This window comes from Culex pipiens, unplaced genomic scaffold (genome assembly GCF_016801865.2).
Source record: "Culex pipiens pallens isolate TS unplaced genomic scaffold, TS_CPP_V2 Cpp_Un0121, whole genome shotgun sequence".
NCBI classification, from domain to species: domain Eukaryota; kingdom Metazoa; phylum Arthropoda; class Insecta; order Diptera; family Culicidae; genus Culex; species Culex pipiens.
This window is the reverse complement of record NW_026292938.1, coordinates 10,092-24,998: the sequence shown is the minus strand read 5'-3', so window position 1 is coordinate 24,998 and position 14,907 is coordinate 10,092. Positions and strand designations below refer to the sequence as shown.

Here is a 14,907-nt window from a genome sequence, read left to right as displayed (position 1 = left end):
CTTCAGCAAGCTACGTCAGTATCGCGGGCCTGGGCAAATTCGATTGCCGCAGTGCCCAGAACCCTCGCCAGAACTAGTTTTACAGATCGGAATCAAAAATTAGCCACCCTTACCTTTCATTTGCGGCCAAAACATTTGAAATCGATTAATTTCCATTTTTTGAGCGATTTCCTTCAACGTTCGACATTTCCAAATGTTGATCCAACAAACAAAACAGCGCGCTGCTGACAGACCACGGATGAACTTTTCTTTTGTTCCACAAGGGGAATTGGGGGTAAAACGGTCAAATTGGCAAACACTGATGTTTTAAAATTTGGCCATTCTAGTGCGTTTGAATGGTTAAATTTGATGTAACAATGCCTAATTTACTGTAAAAATGAATTACGCATCATCAAAGTAGCGATATTAACGAAAAAATAATTATTTTTCAATTAAACCGAATGACGCAATGATCATTTAACCCCAATGAACCCCCGAATCTTTTTTCGCGGTGTTCATCCGCTCGCGCCAACTCGCGATCTCCGGGCGATGAACCTTTCGCCCAAATTTGTCGCCGGCATCTTTCAATGAGAAGATTAATAACATTTTGCGGGGCTCTAATGGGTGTATTTCCTTTGTGCCCAGAGTAATTTCTATTCATATTCCAGCATTCAATCATATCTATCAAAGGCGAACTTTTGCCATTTATCGTCAAGAAGCAAATGTGTGAACAAAAATTTAACCTAACGCATGATGCAAATTCAAATCAAAACCAAAATTGTGCAACGGAGCCTGCCATAACTAAATGTTTTATTTCCTTGGCTCCAGAGACTTCGTTTGGTCTGAGAATAAATACACTTCAATCGTTTTATCAGGCCAACCAGCAGGTATGTAGTCACTTATTTTTTGTAGCCAATTTTGAATGTATTTTTTTTCAGATTTATAATGTGTTCGAAACAGTAACTAATATGCCTGTTAGTTGCCTTATAACTAAAACATGTGATGTACGATCAACGCAAATGGCACAAACTACTGTTGGTGAGCAATCGGTTATTCAAGAGAAAACCAGCATAAACAAATCAACTATTGGTGCAAGCTGCAAAATCAATTCAAAAGTTAGATTGTCTGATAGCATATTGATGGACAATGTTGTTATAGAAAAAAAGTATTAAAATTAACGGTTTATGACTTTAATGGATTTTTGATAGTTTTTTTACATTGCAGTGTAATAATAGAAAACTCTATCATCTGTGACAAAACTGTGGTCAATTCTGGGTCTGTTCTTCGAAATTGTCTCGTCGGATTTAACTACATAATTCCAATGGGTTCAAAAAATGAAAGTTCGAACCTGACAAATTTGAACAACTTTATGCCGATTTAATATAAGACAACCAGCAAATAAAAAAGTTGCACAGATGTTTATCGTTTTTATTTGCATCACTGAGAAAATCCAATGTGCAGGCTAAAGGCTAGATCGGAAGGAAAGGGGTCAAGAAACAGCTTTACGAACAGCAGAACAAAGGAGCACAGTTAAAAAAGTAGTAATCCAGCTGCATTTAAAAGGCCTGGGTCATTCTGCGTGTATCCTCCAGAGCAAGCAGCAGTTTAGTGCTCAGAGCTCTAGAAGTTTTTTCGAATTTTCCGCCGCAATCGACCGTGATTACCCGCGAGTTTGCTCCACCAGCATGCCGAAGGCCGGCCGTGGCCGTGGCAGTTCGAGTGCGGCCTCGAAAAACCCGCGAAGTTCGTCTACCGGCCGAGTGCAAAAAGGTAAACAAAACAACGCCGCCGCGTCGTCCGCCATCGCGCAGGGGAGCGTGTGCGCTGATGGTTTCAATCCGGAGTTATTGCACGCTAATTACCGTGTCCAGGATCGCAGCCCTATAAGAAGCAGACTCCGCTCAGGTACTTCCGGCAATCTGTCGACCGGTGGCGCATCAACATCCGCCAACATTCCCACCAGTAACAAGTTCGCGAGACTGAGTGACGAGGAAACCAACAACAACAACACCGACGGTAGCAGCACTACCGACGACGACGACGATGATCGACGTGCACGCAAAAAAGGTAGTACGACAAAAAAAGATAATTCTCCGAAGGAACGGCGACCACCTCCAATTTTTGTTTTGGATACGTTGGCGGACGATGTTGACGAGTTGCTGGAAGGCCTCCAATATAGTCTGAAAATTGGAAAATCGAAAGTACAAGTGATTACTTTCAACAAAAAGAATTTCGACCTGGTGGTGAAAGAACTGAAGTGTAGCAACTTCAAGTTCTACACATTCGATCCAGTTGAGAAGACCGCGGTTAAGGTAGTCCTGCAGGGCTACCAAGACCGCCCAATCGCCGACCTGAAGGAACACCTCTCGGGTGCCGGAATAACGCCACGGGAGATAAAAGTGCTCTCGCGCAAGACAACAGTCACAGGTACGCACACTCTGTACCTGTTGTACTTCGACCGCGGCACCGTCAAAATCCAAGACCTGCGACGGACTAAGGCGTTGGACGGTTTTTGGGTAAACTGGCGGTTTTACTCCAAAAACCCAATGGACGTAGCGCAATGCCACCGTTGCCAGAAGTTCGGCCACGGCTCGCGGAACTGCAACCTCCCGCCCCGCTGCGTGAAGTGCGGTGAAACACACCTCTCGGAGAAGTGTGCACTGCCGTGCAAGGCGGACTTGGGGGACAAGGCAGAGCACACCAAGGCGCGCATTAAGTGCGCCAACTGTGACGGCAACCATACCGGTAATTACCGCGGATGCGTCGCGCGCAAGGCGTACCTCGAGGAGCAGGAAAAGAGGAAGAAGAAAGCAGCAGCATCCCACCCTTCTCAGCGGAATACGAGCGCAACCGTTCCTGCAGCTGGACAGCGTACGGTTCCAGCGGACAACTCAGCGTTCCCTCCTGGATGGGGGCGATCGTTCGCCAGCGTGGTCGCTGCCGGTAGCGGCGATGCGGCCCAGCAAGAAGTAACCGGAGAAGATCTTTTCACCTTGCCGGAGTTTTTTGCTCTAGCGGGTGAGATGATGACGCGGTTCCGGACCTGCCGTAACAAGGCGGAGCAATTTCTGGCCCTCGGGGAGCTAATGATTAAGCACATCTACAATAGATAAAAAAAACTGTGATCTAGTTTAAGCTTTTTCTATTTCTATCCCCTTTCCTTTGCAATTTCAGTAAGTTTTTTCTAAATTTTTTCTTACTTTTGGTAATCTCTTAGTCATAAGCAATAATCGTTCCAAAATGGATTGAGATTTAACACACAGCTGAAAGGAACTCCAAAACTCTGTAATGTACTGCGAATGAACTGATTGTAACATGATTATTCACTAATAAAACCGAATTGAAATTGAAAAAAGGCCTGGGTGTAAAATAAATATTGTATTATTTTATGCAATTTTATGTGATTTTACACTCTGAAATATGTAGCCCATCAGTATGGGAAACCTACTTGACCGAAATGTCAAGCTCATATATGCGTTTATCCTTACAACTTTTCATCGGTCTGATGGCCGAGTGGGCTAAGGCGCCAGTCCTTTTTGTTGGTGCTGGGTTTGAATCCCGTCGGTTTGCAACTTTTTTTTTGCGTGTGTAATATTAAGTGTTTATTTTGACGAAGGTGATGTGCACCCAAGTAACCGCGGAACTGTATAAGGGTCATTCCATCTGAAGCGGAACAGCATGGGATTCTTGCATGTTTTGATAGTATCAACAGCTCTGCCAAATTTGAGCAGGATCGGAGAGGGTAATTTTCAAATTTGCACTTTTTCGTGCACAGTTGAGATGGAATGACCCATAAGGTAACTTTAAATCCCCTCTATATCAACATATAAAATTTGTCTATAGAGTCTTGAAACCTTATATTCACTTTATACGCATGGAGGTAAAATTGAGTGGCGAAGTCTAGAGTTGATATAAAGTTATACAGCGGTATAACGTCAAAATACTACTTTACCGACAGAACAAAAATAGAAAAATCAAAAAGCTTTGCGCAGCTTTTTCACTCCCTTGGGAGAGTGCTTTTACGCTGGGATCACGATTTTGAAAGTTTGTTTGTTTTTTTGATGTGTTGCTTTGCTTTCGAGATTCTAAACTGCGTGTACTGAGATGTTTCACCTAGATGCCCTGCGCCAACCGTCTCGTCCGTCCTGAAATATGTTTATTCAGATGATTTTTGCCGACTAAGTCTTCCTTGAGGAACAACTTCGGGAAAAACTGAAACACTTGCCAGATTAAAACAGAGCATTTATTTATGTTTATACTAATAGCACTAAAAAAAATCACAAAATTCTTTGACGAACAGAACAGAGCACGGTGCGTCGACTGAGCACCCGGTCCCGGGTTCTTGGTGCGGTTTCCGCCGGTGGCACGCAGCGTGATTCCGAGCGACTTACACTTATCGGCGACGTCCTGAGCAGCCAACAAAGCGGCGTAGGGCGGAGCCTCGTCACGATCGGCCTTGGCGTTCATGTTGCCGGTGACGCGCGAGGTTGTTTATTCGCCCGAAAGATCCGTGACGTGGACGAATGTGTCGTAGAAGCTGGCGTAGAGCGAAAACTCCTCCTTTCTAGTTTTGTTTTTGCAGGAAGCTATCGTAACTAGAAAATTGTATCTTGCGACGATAAGGAGCTGTTCTGGAAAAAAGAATAGTTTAATACTAAGCCCAGTTAAACTGAGTATAATTGACTCACATTTTTATAGACGCTGAACCGTGCGCCGAACGATTTTACCTGCAGCAAACATAAACATACCACGAAATACTGCCAAACTTTTATTGCCCTCACTAGTGTTAAGTTAGTGTTTTGAAACATTTTAAGAAATGTCAATGTCGTATACGCGCGCTGGACGTTGGATTTCCCGCGACGGGCAAAAAGACTAGCGAACGTAACGGAAATAAAACAGACTTAGTACAAGTTAAAACGTTTATTCTTGTCCGCAGACGGAAGTAGAATGGCACGATGGCACAACACAAAACGGGACAGCTTATAAAACATCGAACGCGCTGTGCTGCGTCACACAGTGGCAGACTGGCAGCCACTTGTGAGCCAGCGGCGCGCGGAAGGTGGGGGCACTCCGCGCACTTTCTCTGTCCTCAACATCTCCCCTCTTAATATAATACAGCTGGTAGTAGTCGAATCTTACAGGCGGTCTACGATTCCTATCGGAACGCCGAAGTTCAGGTACCAGCTGCGGCACGATGGTTGGCTCCGACGTACTTGATGAAGACGAGGAAGACAACGACGACGCAGCCGAAGAAGATGGTGTTGCACCACTCTCTTGTGGAGGTAGCGATCCAGGACGCGGCGTAGAGGACGCACACGGCGGCGTCTCAACTTGGTCCGGAGATTCTGGGGTTGACGGGCGTGGTGTACTGGACGCGCTCGTTTGCGTCTCAGGAGGGTCCGCAAGCTCGGGAGAAGACGGACACGGCGTCAACTGCATCGGGCTCAACGGTGGCAGCTCAGGGACCAACGACGGTTGCGTGAGCTTCCACTCACCGAGTAGGACGTCTAACGGCAGCGCTTTCGGTTTGGCACGCAGTGAAGCAGCTGGTCCGCTCTCGGAACGACTTCGCAGTTGGTTGATGTGCGAGCGGATGACGCGTTGGTTGCCGACGTGCACGTTGTACATCACACTTCCAATCCGCTCGAGGATGACTCCAGGTGTCCATTTCCATGCGTTGCCGGAGTGAACTTGAGCGTACACGAGGTCTTGCTTGGCGAAGCTTCGACGTTGGTCTTCCTTCTGGGGCGGTTCGGGATCGGCAGGTGGGCGAAGTAGTTCGAGACAGGTTCGGATTTTGCGACCGAACATTATCTCGGCTGGAGACTTGCCCTCAGGTGCGCAGCGGTTTGGGGTACTGCGGTACGCCAACAGGAAGATGTCTAAAGCTTCTTCGATGGTGCCTCTCCCCTCCGAAATCTTCTTGACGGGACGCTTGAAAGTGTCCACGAATCGTTCCGCTTGCCCGTTGGACTGCGGGTGGTACGGAGCGGTCGTGGTGTGGTGGATGCCGTTCGAAGCGCAAAACTCTGCAAATTCGGCACTCGTGAATTGCGTCCCGTTGTCGCTCACGATGAGGGTAGGCATGCCGAGTCGGGAAAACATCCGCCACTTCGAAAAGGAGTCCACTGCTATCAGGAAATAGTCGCCGTTGATCGGTCCCGCAAAATCTATATGGATCCGTTGCCACGGGCCAGCTGCTTTCGGCCATGGCACAGGAGCAGAGTGCGGCGGGGACCGTGCTACCGAGGCGCATGGCTGGCATGCTTTCACGTAGCCCACGATTTCGTCATCCAGGCTGGGCCAGTACACGTAGCTCCTGGCAATCTGCTTCATGCGCACCATCCCAGGATGGCCTCGGTGCAGCTGCTCCAGACACCGCTTGCGATGCTGAGCAGGGATGACTAGTCGTTCGGCGAACATGATGCACCCGTCCACAACGGTGAGCGAGTCGGCACGGGTTTGGTAGCGCCGGATCTCCGGATCGGCGACTTTCACTCTTGGCCAACCCTCAAGAACGTACCGATAGATCTTGCGGAGTTGTGGATCGGACTGGGTGCTTTTGGCAACGGCTCTAAAACTGAGAGGCAACGCATTAATCGACTCCGTGGCTACTGACCTGATGTCCTCCTCTAGGCGGACGCTGGCGATAACGTAGTCCTCCTCTGGTCGTACGTGCTGATTGATCAGACGAGATAGCACGTCGGCTTCGCCAAACTTGTCGGTGGAGACTTACTGGATGGAGAAATCGTAGAGGAGCAGGTTCAGTGCGAAGCGTTGCAACCGGTTTGCTGTGTAGACCGGAATCCCTTTTTTCGACCCGAAGATGCGAAGTAGCGGCGCGTGGTCGGTCTGCAGCAAAAATCTCCGACCAAAAATCATTTTGTGGAACTTTGTAACCGCAAACACGATGGCCAAACCCTCGCGATCCGGCTGACTGTAGTTCTGCTCCGCCTTCGTGAGCGCTCGCGATGCGTGTTGGACCACCTTCACAGAACCATCGGGGAATTTGTGCGAGATCGTCGCCCCGAGTCCAACGGATGAGGCGTCAGCAGAGACAATAATCTCCTGCTTTGGGTCGTAATGTGTAAGAAGCAGACCGGAGGTGAGGATTTGCTTGAACTTCTCAAAAGCTTTTTGGCACTCCGAGTCCCACACAAACTTCGCATCCTCCTTCAGCAGCTTGTCGATTGGGTAGCGCAGCATCCGCATGTTAGGCACGAACTTCCCGTAGTAATTTATTGCGCCCAGGAAGGATCGAACACCAGACACATCAGTAGGAGGCGGCATGTTGACAATGGCCTCGATCTTCGCAGAGTCTGGTCGCAGCCCGCGGCTGTCGATGATGTGCCCCAAGTAGCGGATCTCAGTCTTCCCAAACGAGCACTTCTCGAGACGAATTTTGAAGCCGTAGTCTTGAATACGTTGCAGAACGGCTTTGAGGTTGCGATCGTGCTCTTCTTGGGTTGCGCCGCCGACGATGACGTCATCGAGATAGCAGGACGCTGCTGGGATTCCGACCAGGGGGCATTCTTGACGCCGGGCGCAAGGCGGTTGTAGAGGTAGAGGCCACGATGGGTGTTGATCGTGAGCAAGTGGCGGTCCTGTTCGTCTACCTCAACCTGCAAGAAAGCATCAGAGAGGTCGATCTGGCTAAATACCTTGCAGTTGGCCAGCTTGGCGAAGATGTCCTCCGGAAGCGGCAGCGGGTACTGGTGTGGCTGAAGGACAGCGTTGAGGCCGGTGGAGTAGTCTCCGCAAATCCGGATGGAGCCGTTGGCCTTCCGCACCACGACAATCGGGGCGGCCCACTCCGAGTAGTCGATCGGAGTGATGATGTTGAGCTGCTGCAACCTGTCCAGTTCGCGGTCGACGGCCTCAACCATCGCGTAGGCCACCGGACGTTTGGGACAGAAAACCGGTCGGCAGTTTTCTTTCAGCTCCAACTTCACCTTTGTTTTGGTGCACAATCCGAGGTTTTTGCTGAACACCTTGGGGAAGGCCGACTTGAGTGCCGGCGCTGGGTCGGGAACGCTGGATACGTTGCAGCAGTAGCTGTCCATCGGGATGGATGCTAGCCCAAAGCTGTCCACAAGATCCGAGCCAAGCAGCTGGAGTGGTTTCTCGGTTACGCGGATCAGCTCGTTGCGGGTGCTTCCGGCGATGGTGATGTCGCAGCGGAACTCGCCGTTCAGCGACAATTCCGTCCCAGAAGCTGTTTTAGCGCGAACGGAGGGCGGCGAAAACCTTGGGCAGCCAACTTCGCTCCACAGTTCCTTGCTGATCACGGTGATGTCGGATGCTGTGTCCAGTTGAAGCCGGATCAGTGTCCCGCCGAAATCAACCGAAACGAATCTCCGTCGCTTCTGCACCGTGCACTCGTTGATAACCACCACGTTACTGCTGACCGAGTCCCTCGGGCCTCCTCGTTTGAAGGGTTTCAGCGGCTTGGCAGAACTGCAATAGCCCTCGCGATGTCCGGTGACTCCGCAATCGGCGCACTTGTGGTTCCGGAAGGTGCAGTCGCGGACGTAGTGTTCCGCTCCACAAAACCAGCACGGACGCGGCGGCTTGCTTTTGGACTTGCCGGCAGCGTAAGGTTGTTGATCTCGGTCGCGCCTGTTGCTTTTGTTGCGTTCGAATCGTTGCTCGACTTTGTTTACGTCGGAGGTTGACGGCGTCTCGATCATGGCGTTGTCATGTTGTAGGTTTAGTAGACGCTGACACTCGTCTGACAGCTGCTGCAGTGTGACGTTAGTGTTCTCCTCGATCTTGGAAAGAAGTCGCGTACGGATTCCGGCGTCGCTCCCCGACTTCAATCCGCAAACGTAAACAAGGCATTTGAACTCATCTTGGGTGAGTTTGCCTAAGTCGAATTCGACGCAAAGCTTGTTCACTCTGCAGGCGTACGAGACGTGATCCTCGGTTGGCTGCTTCGAGATTTGGAGGCACCGATAGCGCCTGCTCACGACCGATTCCTTCGCACCGAAGAGGCTCTTGAGCGTGTCAACGGTGTCGGCGAAGCTGAAGTCCTTGGGGACGGCGGGGAGTATGAAACTCACGTATCGTTCGTGCTCGGGAAGGCCGAGCTTTCGCAGCAATAGCCGGACCTTGGCGTCATCCTGCAGACGGGCAGCGTCTTGGGCGAACAGATCGTCGTACCGGGAGTACCACGCCGCGAAGGTTACGCTGTTGTCGGCGTCGTACCGGAAGTCCTTGATGTTCCCAGCAAGCGAGTCGATGATCTGTTCCGGGTTGAGAGGTGGCTGGGTTGCGCTTCTTGAAAATCGCTTCATGAACTGCTGCTGCTGCTGGACAGTTTGCTGCACCGAAGCTACCAGCTGCTCGAACATCCCCATCATCCGGATCATCGGATCAGGATTCTGCAGCTGCTGCTGCTGGCGGAGTTGTTCTTGACGTAGTTGTTCCTGCTGGAGTTGTTCCTGCCGGCGCTGTTCCTGCAGCTGTTCTTGGCGCAGTTGTTCCTGCCGGAGCTGTTCCTGGCGCAGTTGTTCCTGCTGGAGCTGTTCTTGGCGCAGTTGTTCCTGCTGGAGCTGCTCCTGCCGCAGTCGTTCCTGGCGAAGCTGCTCCTGGTAGAGGAGCTGGGCATCCGAGTCGCTCATTTCGGATCCGCTGGAGCTCCTCCTTCGTTTGCACGCGGGTGCTTAAATTTTTTTGTTGTTTTAGGTTAGGACGTTTCCCACCTTCAAAAAACGAATAAAATCCCGGCGATTCGACGAATTTTCGTCGCCACTGTCGTATACGCGCGCTGGACGTTGGATTACCCGCGACGGGCAAATAGACTAGCGAACGTAACGGAAATAAAACAGACTTAGTACAAGTTAAAACGTTTATTCTTGTCCGCAGACGGAAGTAGAATGGCACGATGGCACAACACAAAACGGGACAGCTTATAAAACATCGAACGCGCTGTGCTGCGTCACACAGTGGCAGACTGGCAGCCACTTGTGAGCCAGCGGCGCGCGGAAGGTGGGGGAACTCCGCGCACTTTCTCTGTCCTCAACAGTCAAAATGTGATATAACATTAAAAGCTTACTCTACAGTGATATATAAAGCCTACTATTAATGCTTCGAAACATTATTGTGCTAAATGCTTCGAAACTTTAATTGACTATTCTATATGTCATTATACGGTAGGTAATAATGTTTCAAGCTACAAATGTTTCGAAACATTTGGAAAGACTATTTAAAGTGTCATAGCATCGGGAATGTTTATTTAGAGTGAATTTAGAGTTTTGATTTAGTGCTTGTGGTTACTTGGGCATGCTTTTGCATGCGATTTTACCATCAGATTTTTTGCTGTGAGAGGGAGAGTTTTCTTGGGGCTTTTCTTCACCCTCTCTGGCTTGCTTTCGCTACCGCTGCTGCCCATTTGAAATTTTTCTTGATGGATTCTTTCCGAAGTGCATACACTGCTTAAGGGTTGACACCCAGGCGAGGAACATCCTGCAAGGAACGTCACTGACTACATATGTAGTCCTGTTAGATCATTCTTGATTAAGACAGCCCAAGTAACCATCCATTCCCATCTGCTCCAACCTTCCATCGGATGAGGAAGTAAAATGTCGGTCCCGGCCTTGGTTGTTAAGCCGTTAAGTCATTCCAGGTGTAGGAGTCGTCTCCATGCCATAAGTACAAACAACACACCAAACCAAGCCTACTCCGGTGGAATCGCTGGCGGCGGTTGGACACGCAATCCAAAGGTCGTCAGGTGGAAGGTTCCTTGGAGTAGAAAGAGGTTTGGGTGCTCTCCCCCTTCAAGCCTTCGGACTCCTAGATTCGAGCAGAAACTTGAAATAGAGACCACAAAAGACCCGGGGGTCGTTAATGTGGATGTTTTGATTTTTTGAAGTAACCATCAGTTTTTCGTCTGACAGCCGGAGACAGTGGTTGTTTTTTCTTCTGTTTTCGTGGCGCGGCAAAGTGCTTACGACTGGAGGTGGAAGAATCCTCCGATGGGGACGAGTTTCGTTCCGGAAGCGGAGGAAGACCAGCGACGGAGCCATTGTCGGGAATGGCCCAGAGGAGAATCTTCTCAACAACAACAAGTCCAGCCTGGCAAAGAACCACAACAATAGGCAATCAAACGTCAAAATTACCCCCCACTAGGGGGCGCTGAAACTTGGGGTGATGTTTTCATTATAACCTACAGCGAGTAAATTGATTTGAAATTTGAAATTGTTTTATTTCATCATAAAATCGACATTAATAGCAAATTATGCCATTTTCAGGTAAGAAATAAATAGCTTAATTGATATAAACGAAAATATTTTTGTGATGGCCGATTTAACCTGTTCATTATCTGATTCAAAATAAGGGAATGTTTTAATCAACCAAAATCTAACTAATCAATTGAGAATGTAGATTATTCAAGTGGACAAATATTTTTTAAAGTCACATCTACCATAAAAGCAAAGCTCTGCTTGAAAAATGGTAATTGGAATGATTTTCAAAATTAGCAATCTAACCTCATTCTCGCGTTTTCAATCCGGATCTCAAAATTTTCAATGAAAAAGGCAACTTAGCAAAAAAATCAAAAAGTCAGTCGATAGAACTTTTTATTTCTTACCTCCTGTTTACTTTATTTTATTCCAAAAGATCAATTTTCTTTTAAAAACCTTAAAATAGTTTTCACTCCCCTTTGCACTTATCGCGCAAAAACGTAAACGTAACCTTGCACCAAAGTTCTCCTACTCGAATGTAGGTGGCGAATCGAGTTTTTAGCTTTGGTTTTGAGGGCCTATTACAATGGTAATCCAGCCGGGAACACGCTTACTGGGCGAACTCAATTTTTAAGTTCGTTCAAGCAAAATGAAGTTCGGTTCAGCAATGTCAATTTTAAGATGAGTTTGTTTTGATTTTATTTCGCAAACTTGAGATCACTGAACCTTGCTTGGTGACTTTGGTGAATTTTAAAAAGTGACAGTTCTGGGGACTTCGCGTTTTCAAAGTGGATGTTTTGGTAAGTTTCTTAAATTGAATCTTTTTTTTTTTGGTTTTTTTTATCTCTTAATTTGTCCCTCCGCATGGCTGAGACCCTGAACCCATCGAAAAGTGGGATGGTCGGAGGCTTGGTCGGAGGGCTTGAGACTGCCCTTTACCAATTCGGAAAGGACAAATACACACAAAGAAAAAATACTCTAAATTTAAAAAGATCGTTCGTTGGATTAAAAGTTCGCGTTGGTGAATATTCGTAGAAAGTTCAAACTTTTCAATTTAAAAGTTGGAAAGTTTTTGATACTACCATGCATTTATGGAACAAAATCGTTGTATCGGTAAAAGTGTTTTACTTTTAATTTGAAAAGAAACCTATTATAGCAAGAATAAACAACATTTAATACTACAGTGATAGTTTCAGAAAAATGGGCTTGATTTTATGTTTATTTTTAAAAGTTTTAAACAGTATGTTAAAAAAAGACATTTTGTTATTATATTTAACGCTTCTGGCCAAAATCCGAGTCCAAGCTGTACCGATTCTTATGGTACGCCACCGGTCACTTCCGAAGACCCCAAGTTGGACAGTTTCGGATGGACGTTTCGACGCGTGACAGCAAAGTAGAGAACAGGATAGTCACGTTGCCGGCCTTCATCAGGACAGGTTTGGAGAAGTTGATTGTAGATTCGGCAAGGGTGATCGACGTTTCCCGGCTGGAAAGTGAAGTGCCTGAACGGGGAGTTCCAGATTCTGGAAGCGCATCCGGAACATTGGGTTGATGAGGCCCTCGGAACGGAATTCGATTTCGAGCACTCCATCGTCCTTCGAGAATGACACAGATTTTTTCGGCACGCTGTCCAGGTTCATTCGGCTGGAGCTGCGCCGTCGCGAGATGAGCATTTGTGGGCGGTTAGTTGCTAAAAGAGATGGAAGTTAGTGAAGTTGGCAAGCCACTGCACACATTATCATTACTCACCGGTGTTGTAAACCGCCGGCACCGAGTGCAACATCCGCTCTGACCACCTCCGATTATCCCGCTTCTCGTCGTCCTCCTCTTCGTCGGCTCCTTCTCCTCACCGTGAAAATCACCTGTCTCGTACTTGTCCAAAACCCGGATGTTTATCTTCTTCAACGCAATCTCGTTGTTCACGCAATTCTTCGGCAGCGCCATCTCCTCGATGATCTCGTTACAGTCCTCGCGGGAATTGACCTTCAATCACCAATCCCGGGCCACCACCACCGAATACAACCGGTGCGAATCCACATTCCTACCTCCCATCCTAAAAAACAAACAAAAATCAATCACAAGCCCCACAAAACACCCAAGCTTTCTTCTTACCCATTCCGGTCGTGGAACAGCTGCTGTTCCTGCAGGAAGCTCGCCTTGTCCTTTTTGAGCACTTCACCTCGTGCCGCACCCGCACCACCCTCCTTCGAATGCGTTCCGCTGCTGCTGTTTGGCTCACGAAGGTTTCCGCGTCCGATTCCTGGCTGCTGCCACCGTCGGCTTTGCTTTGCGTCCTAGACTCACCAGCACAACCGGACCCACCAAAGTGTTTGTTTACATTTGCGACTTAGGCGTACACGGTTACACGAGAACGTCAAAATGAAAGAAATTTTACAGTCGAATTAAAAGGAAAAACTTTTAAATCAGTGAGCAATGAGATTTTCAAAAACTGTAGCAGTAAAAGTTTTCATTTTCAAAACAAGAAAAAAACTTTAAATGTAGCAAATTTTAACAACTTTTTAATTCGAAAGTAAGTTACTTTTGTGATTACCGTAATATTTTTTTGTGTGTACGAGCGCCAGCTTGGGATACTGTACATTGATCTTGGCTGATTTTTGTGTGAATGTATTAATGTTTCTTTTTGCCTTCCTCACCTCACTGAGGAAAGGCTATAAAATCACTCGAAAAATGAACTTTTTAATTAGACCTCCTAGACCTACCTTCATTTGTAACCATATTAAGGGAAGATTAACTTTGCCACATAGGGTTATTTTTTTCACTGTTAGATTTTTTATAATTTTTGTATTTAAGATATCGTAAAACCCTTTCAATCAATTGTTGTACACATCATGGAGAATGTTTGGTGAAAATATGAACATTTTTGGGGGTCATCCATAGAAACTGGGTGGTAGATAAACGACGTTCTTTTGGTATTTTTATATTAACTCGTATCCAATCCGTTCAAATATAGGCAATATGGGTATCAAACTTCATGATTTTGAATGGCCCATTCAGACAAGATAATTTGAGGTAACCGGTTCCGGATTTCCCCCCCGGGTAAATCTTCGGAGTGGCCAATATCATATCAGAGCAAAGCCCATCAATATGGCTACCAAAATTCTTCATTTTGTCAATACATCTCAAAAATGGTTTCCAAAATATTTTTCTGGCCACTGGCCACTCCGGAACCGGTTCCGAATTTCCCCCCGGGGAAATCTTCGAAGTGGCCAATATCATATCAGAGCAAAGCCTATCAATATGGGTATCAAAATTCTTCATTTTGTCAATACATCTCAAAAATGGTCTTCCAAAATATTTTTTTGGCCACTCCGGAACCGGTTCCGGATTTCCCCCCGGGTAAATCTTCGAAGTGGCCAATATCATATCAGAGCAAAGCCCATCAATATGGGTATCAAAATTCTTCATTTTGTATGTGGGTCATTCCATCTGAAGCGGAACAGCATTTGAAAATTACCATCTCCGATTCTGCTCAAATTTGGCAGAGCTGTTGAGACTATCGAAACATGCAAAAATCCCGAATTTCGTCCAAATCGGACCATCCCCTCCATTTTTGTACCCTCCCAAAAAATCAACTTTTTGGCGATTTTTGAGCGAAACCCCTATCTTCAAACGACGATAACTCAGGAACCACAAATCTTAGAGGGTCGGTCTTTGACTCAATTTTGAAGGAAATTGGACGTAGAATCCATTTCCTTGATCAAATTTTAGATTAAAATATTGTTTC

The 14,907-nt window shown here is 47.2% G+C and overlaps 3 protein-coding genes across 3 annotated transcripts; 1 reads left to right on the top strand and 2 right to left on the bottom strand.

The window, feature by feature from the left end:
* Positions 1-629: 629 nt before the first annotated feature.
* LOC120428478 (translation initiation factor eIF-2B subunit gamma) lies at positions 630-1,395 on the top strand (the record flags this gene model as incomplete). Its single annotated transcript, XM_052711558.1, has 3 exons — positions 630-866; positions 918-1,144; positions 1,204-1,395. Coding segments are annotated over 3 exons (621 nt in total), but the record flags the coding sequence as incomplete, so codon positions are not given.
* Positions 1,396-3,342: 1,947 nt separating this feature from the next.
* Positions 3,343-4,456, bottom strand: LOC120428480 (40S ribosomal protein S14-like). The gene has a single exon (XM_039593495.2). It carries the CDS (start codon positions 4,444-4,446, stop codon positions 4,093-4,095), a length of 354 nt encoding a protein of 117 aa, XP_039449429.1. The 5' UTR covers positions 4,447-4,456; the 3' UTR covers positions 3,343-4,092.
* Positions 4,457-4,959: 503 nt separating this feature from the next.
* Positions 4,960-9,602, bottom strand: LOC120428475 (uncharacterized protein K02A2.6-like). Its single transcript, XM_039593489.1, has 3 exons — positions 7,436-9,602; positions 6,900-7,394; positions 4,960-6,710 (listed from the first exon to the last, which is right to left on the bottom strand). Exons 1-3 carry the CDS (start codon positions 9,600-9,602, stop codon positions 4,960-4,962), a joined length of 4,413 nt encoding a protein of 1,470 aa, XP_039449423.1.
* Between the last annotated feature and the right edge of the window lie 5,305 nt (positions 9,603-14,907).

Bases quoted from the DNA above. Each gene is read 5' to 3' on its own strand.
- LOC120428475 (XM_039593489.1), bottom strand. From the start codon at position 9,602: ATGAGCGACTCGGATGCCCAGCTCCTCTACCAGGAGCAGCTTCGCCAG. The intron at 7,395-7,435 runs GCACGATCGCAA...AACGTATTCAAG, and splicing joins GGCGGCGCAACCCAAGAAGA to ACTACGGCTTCAAAATTCGT. The intron at 6,711-6,899 runs GTTTGGCCATCG...CCATCCAGTAAG, and splicing joins CAGTCAGCCGGATCGCGAGG to TCTCCACCGACAAGTTTGGC.
- LOC120428480 (XM_039593495.2), bottom strand. From the start codon at position 4,446: ATGAACGCCAAGGCCGATCGTGACGAGGCTCCGCCCTACGCCGCTTTG.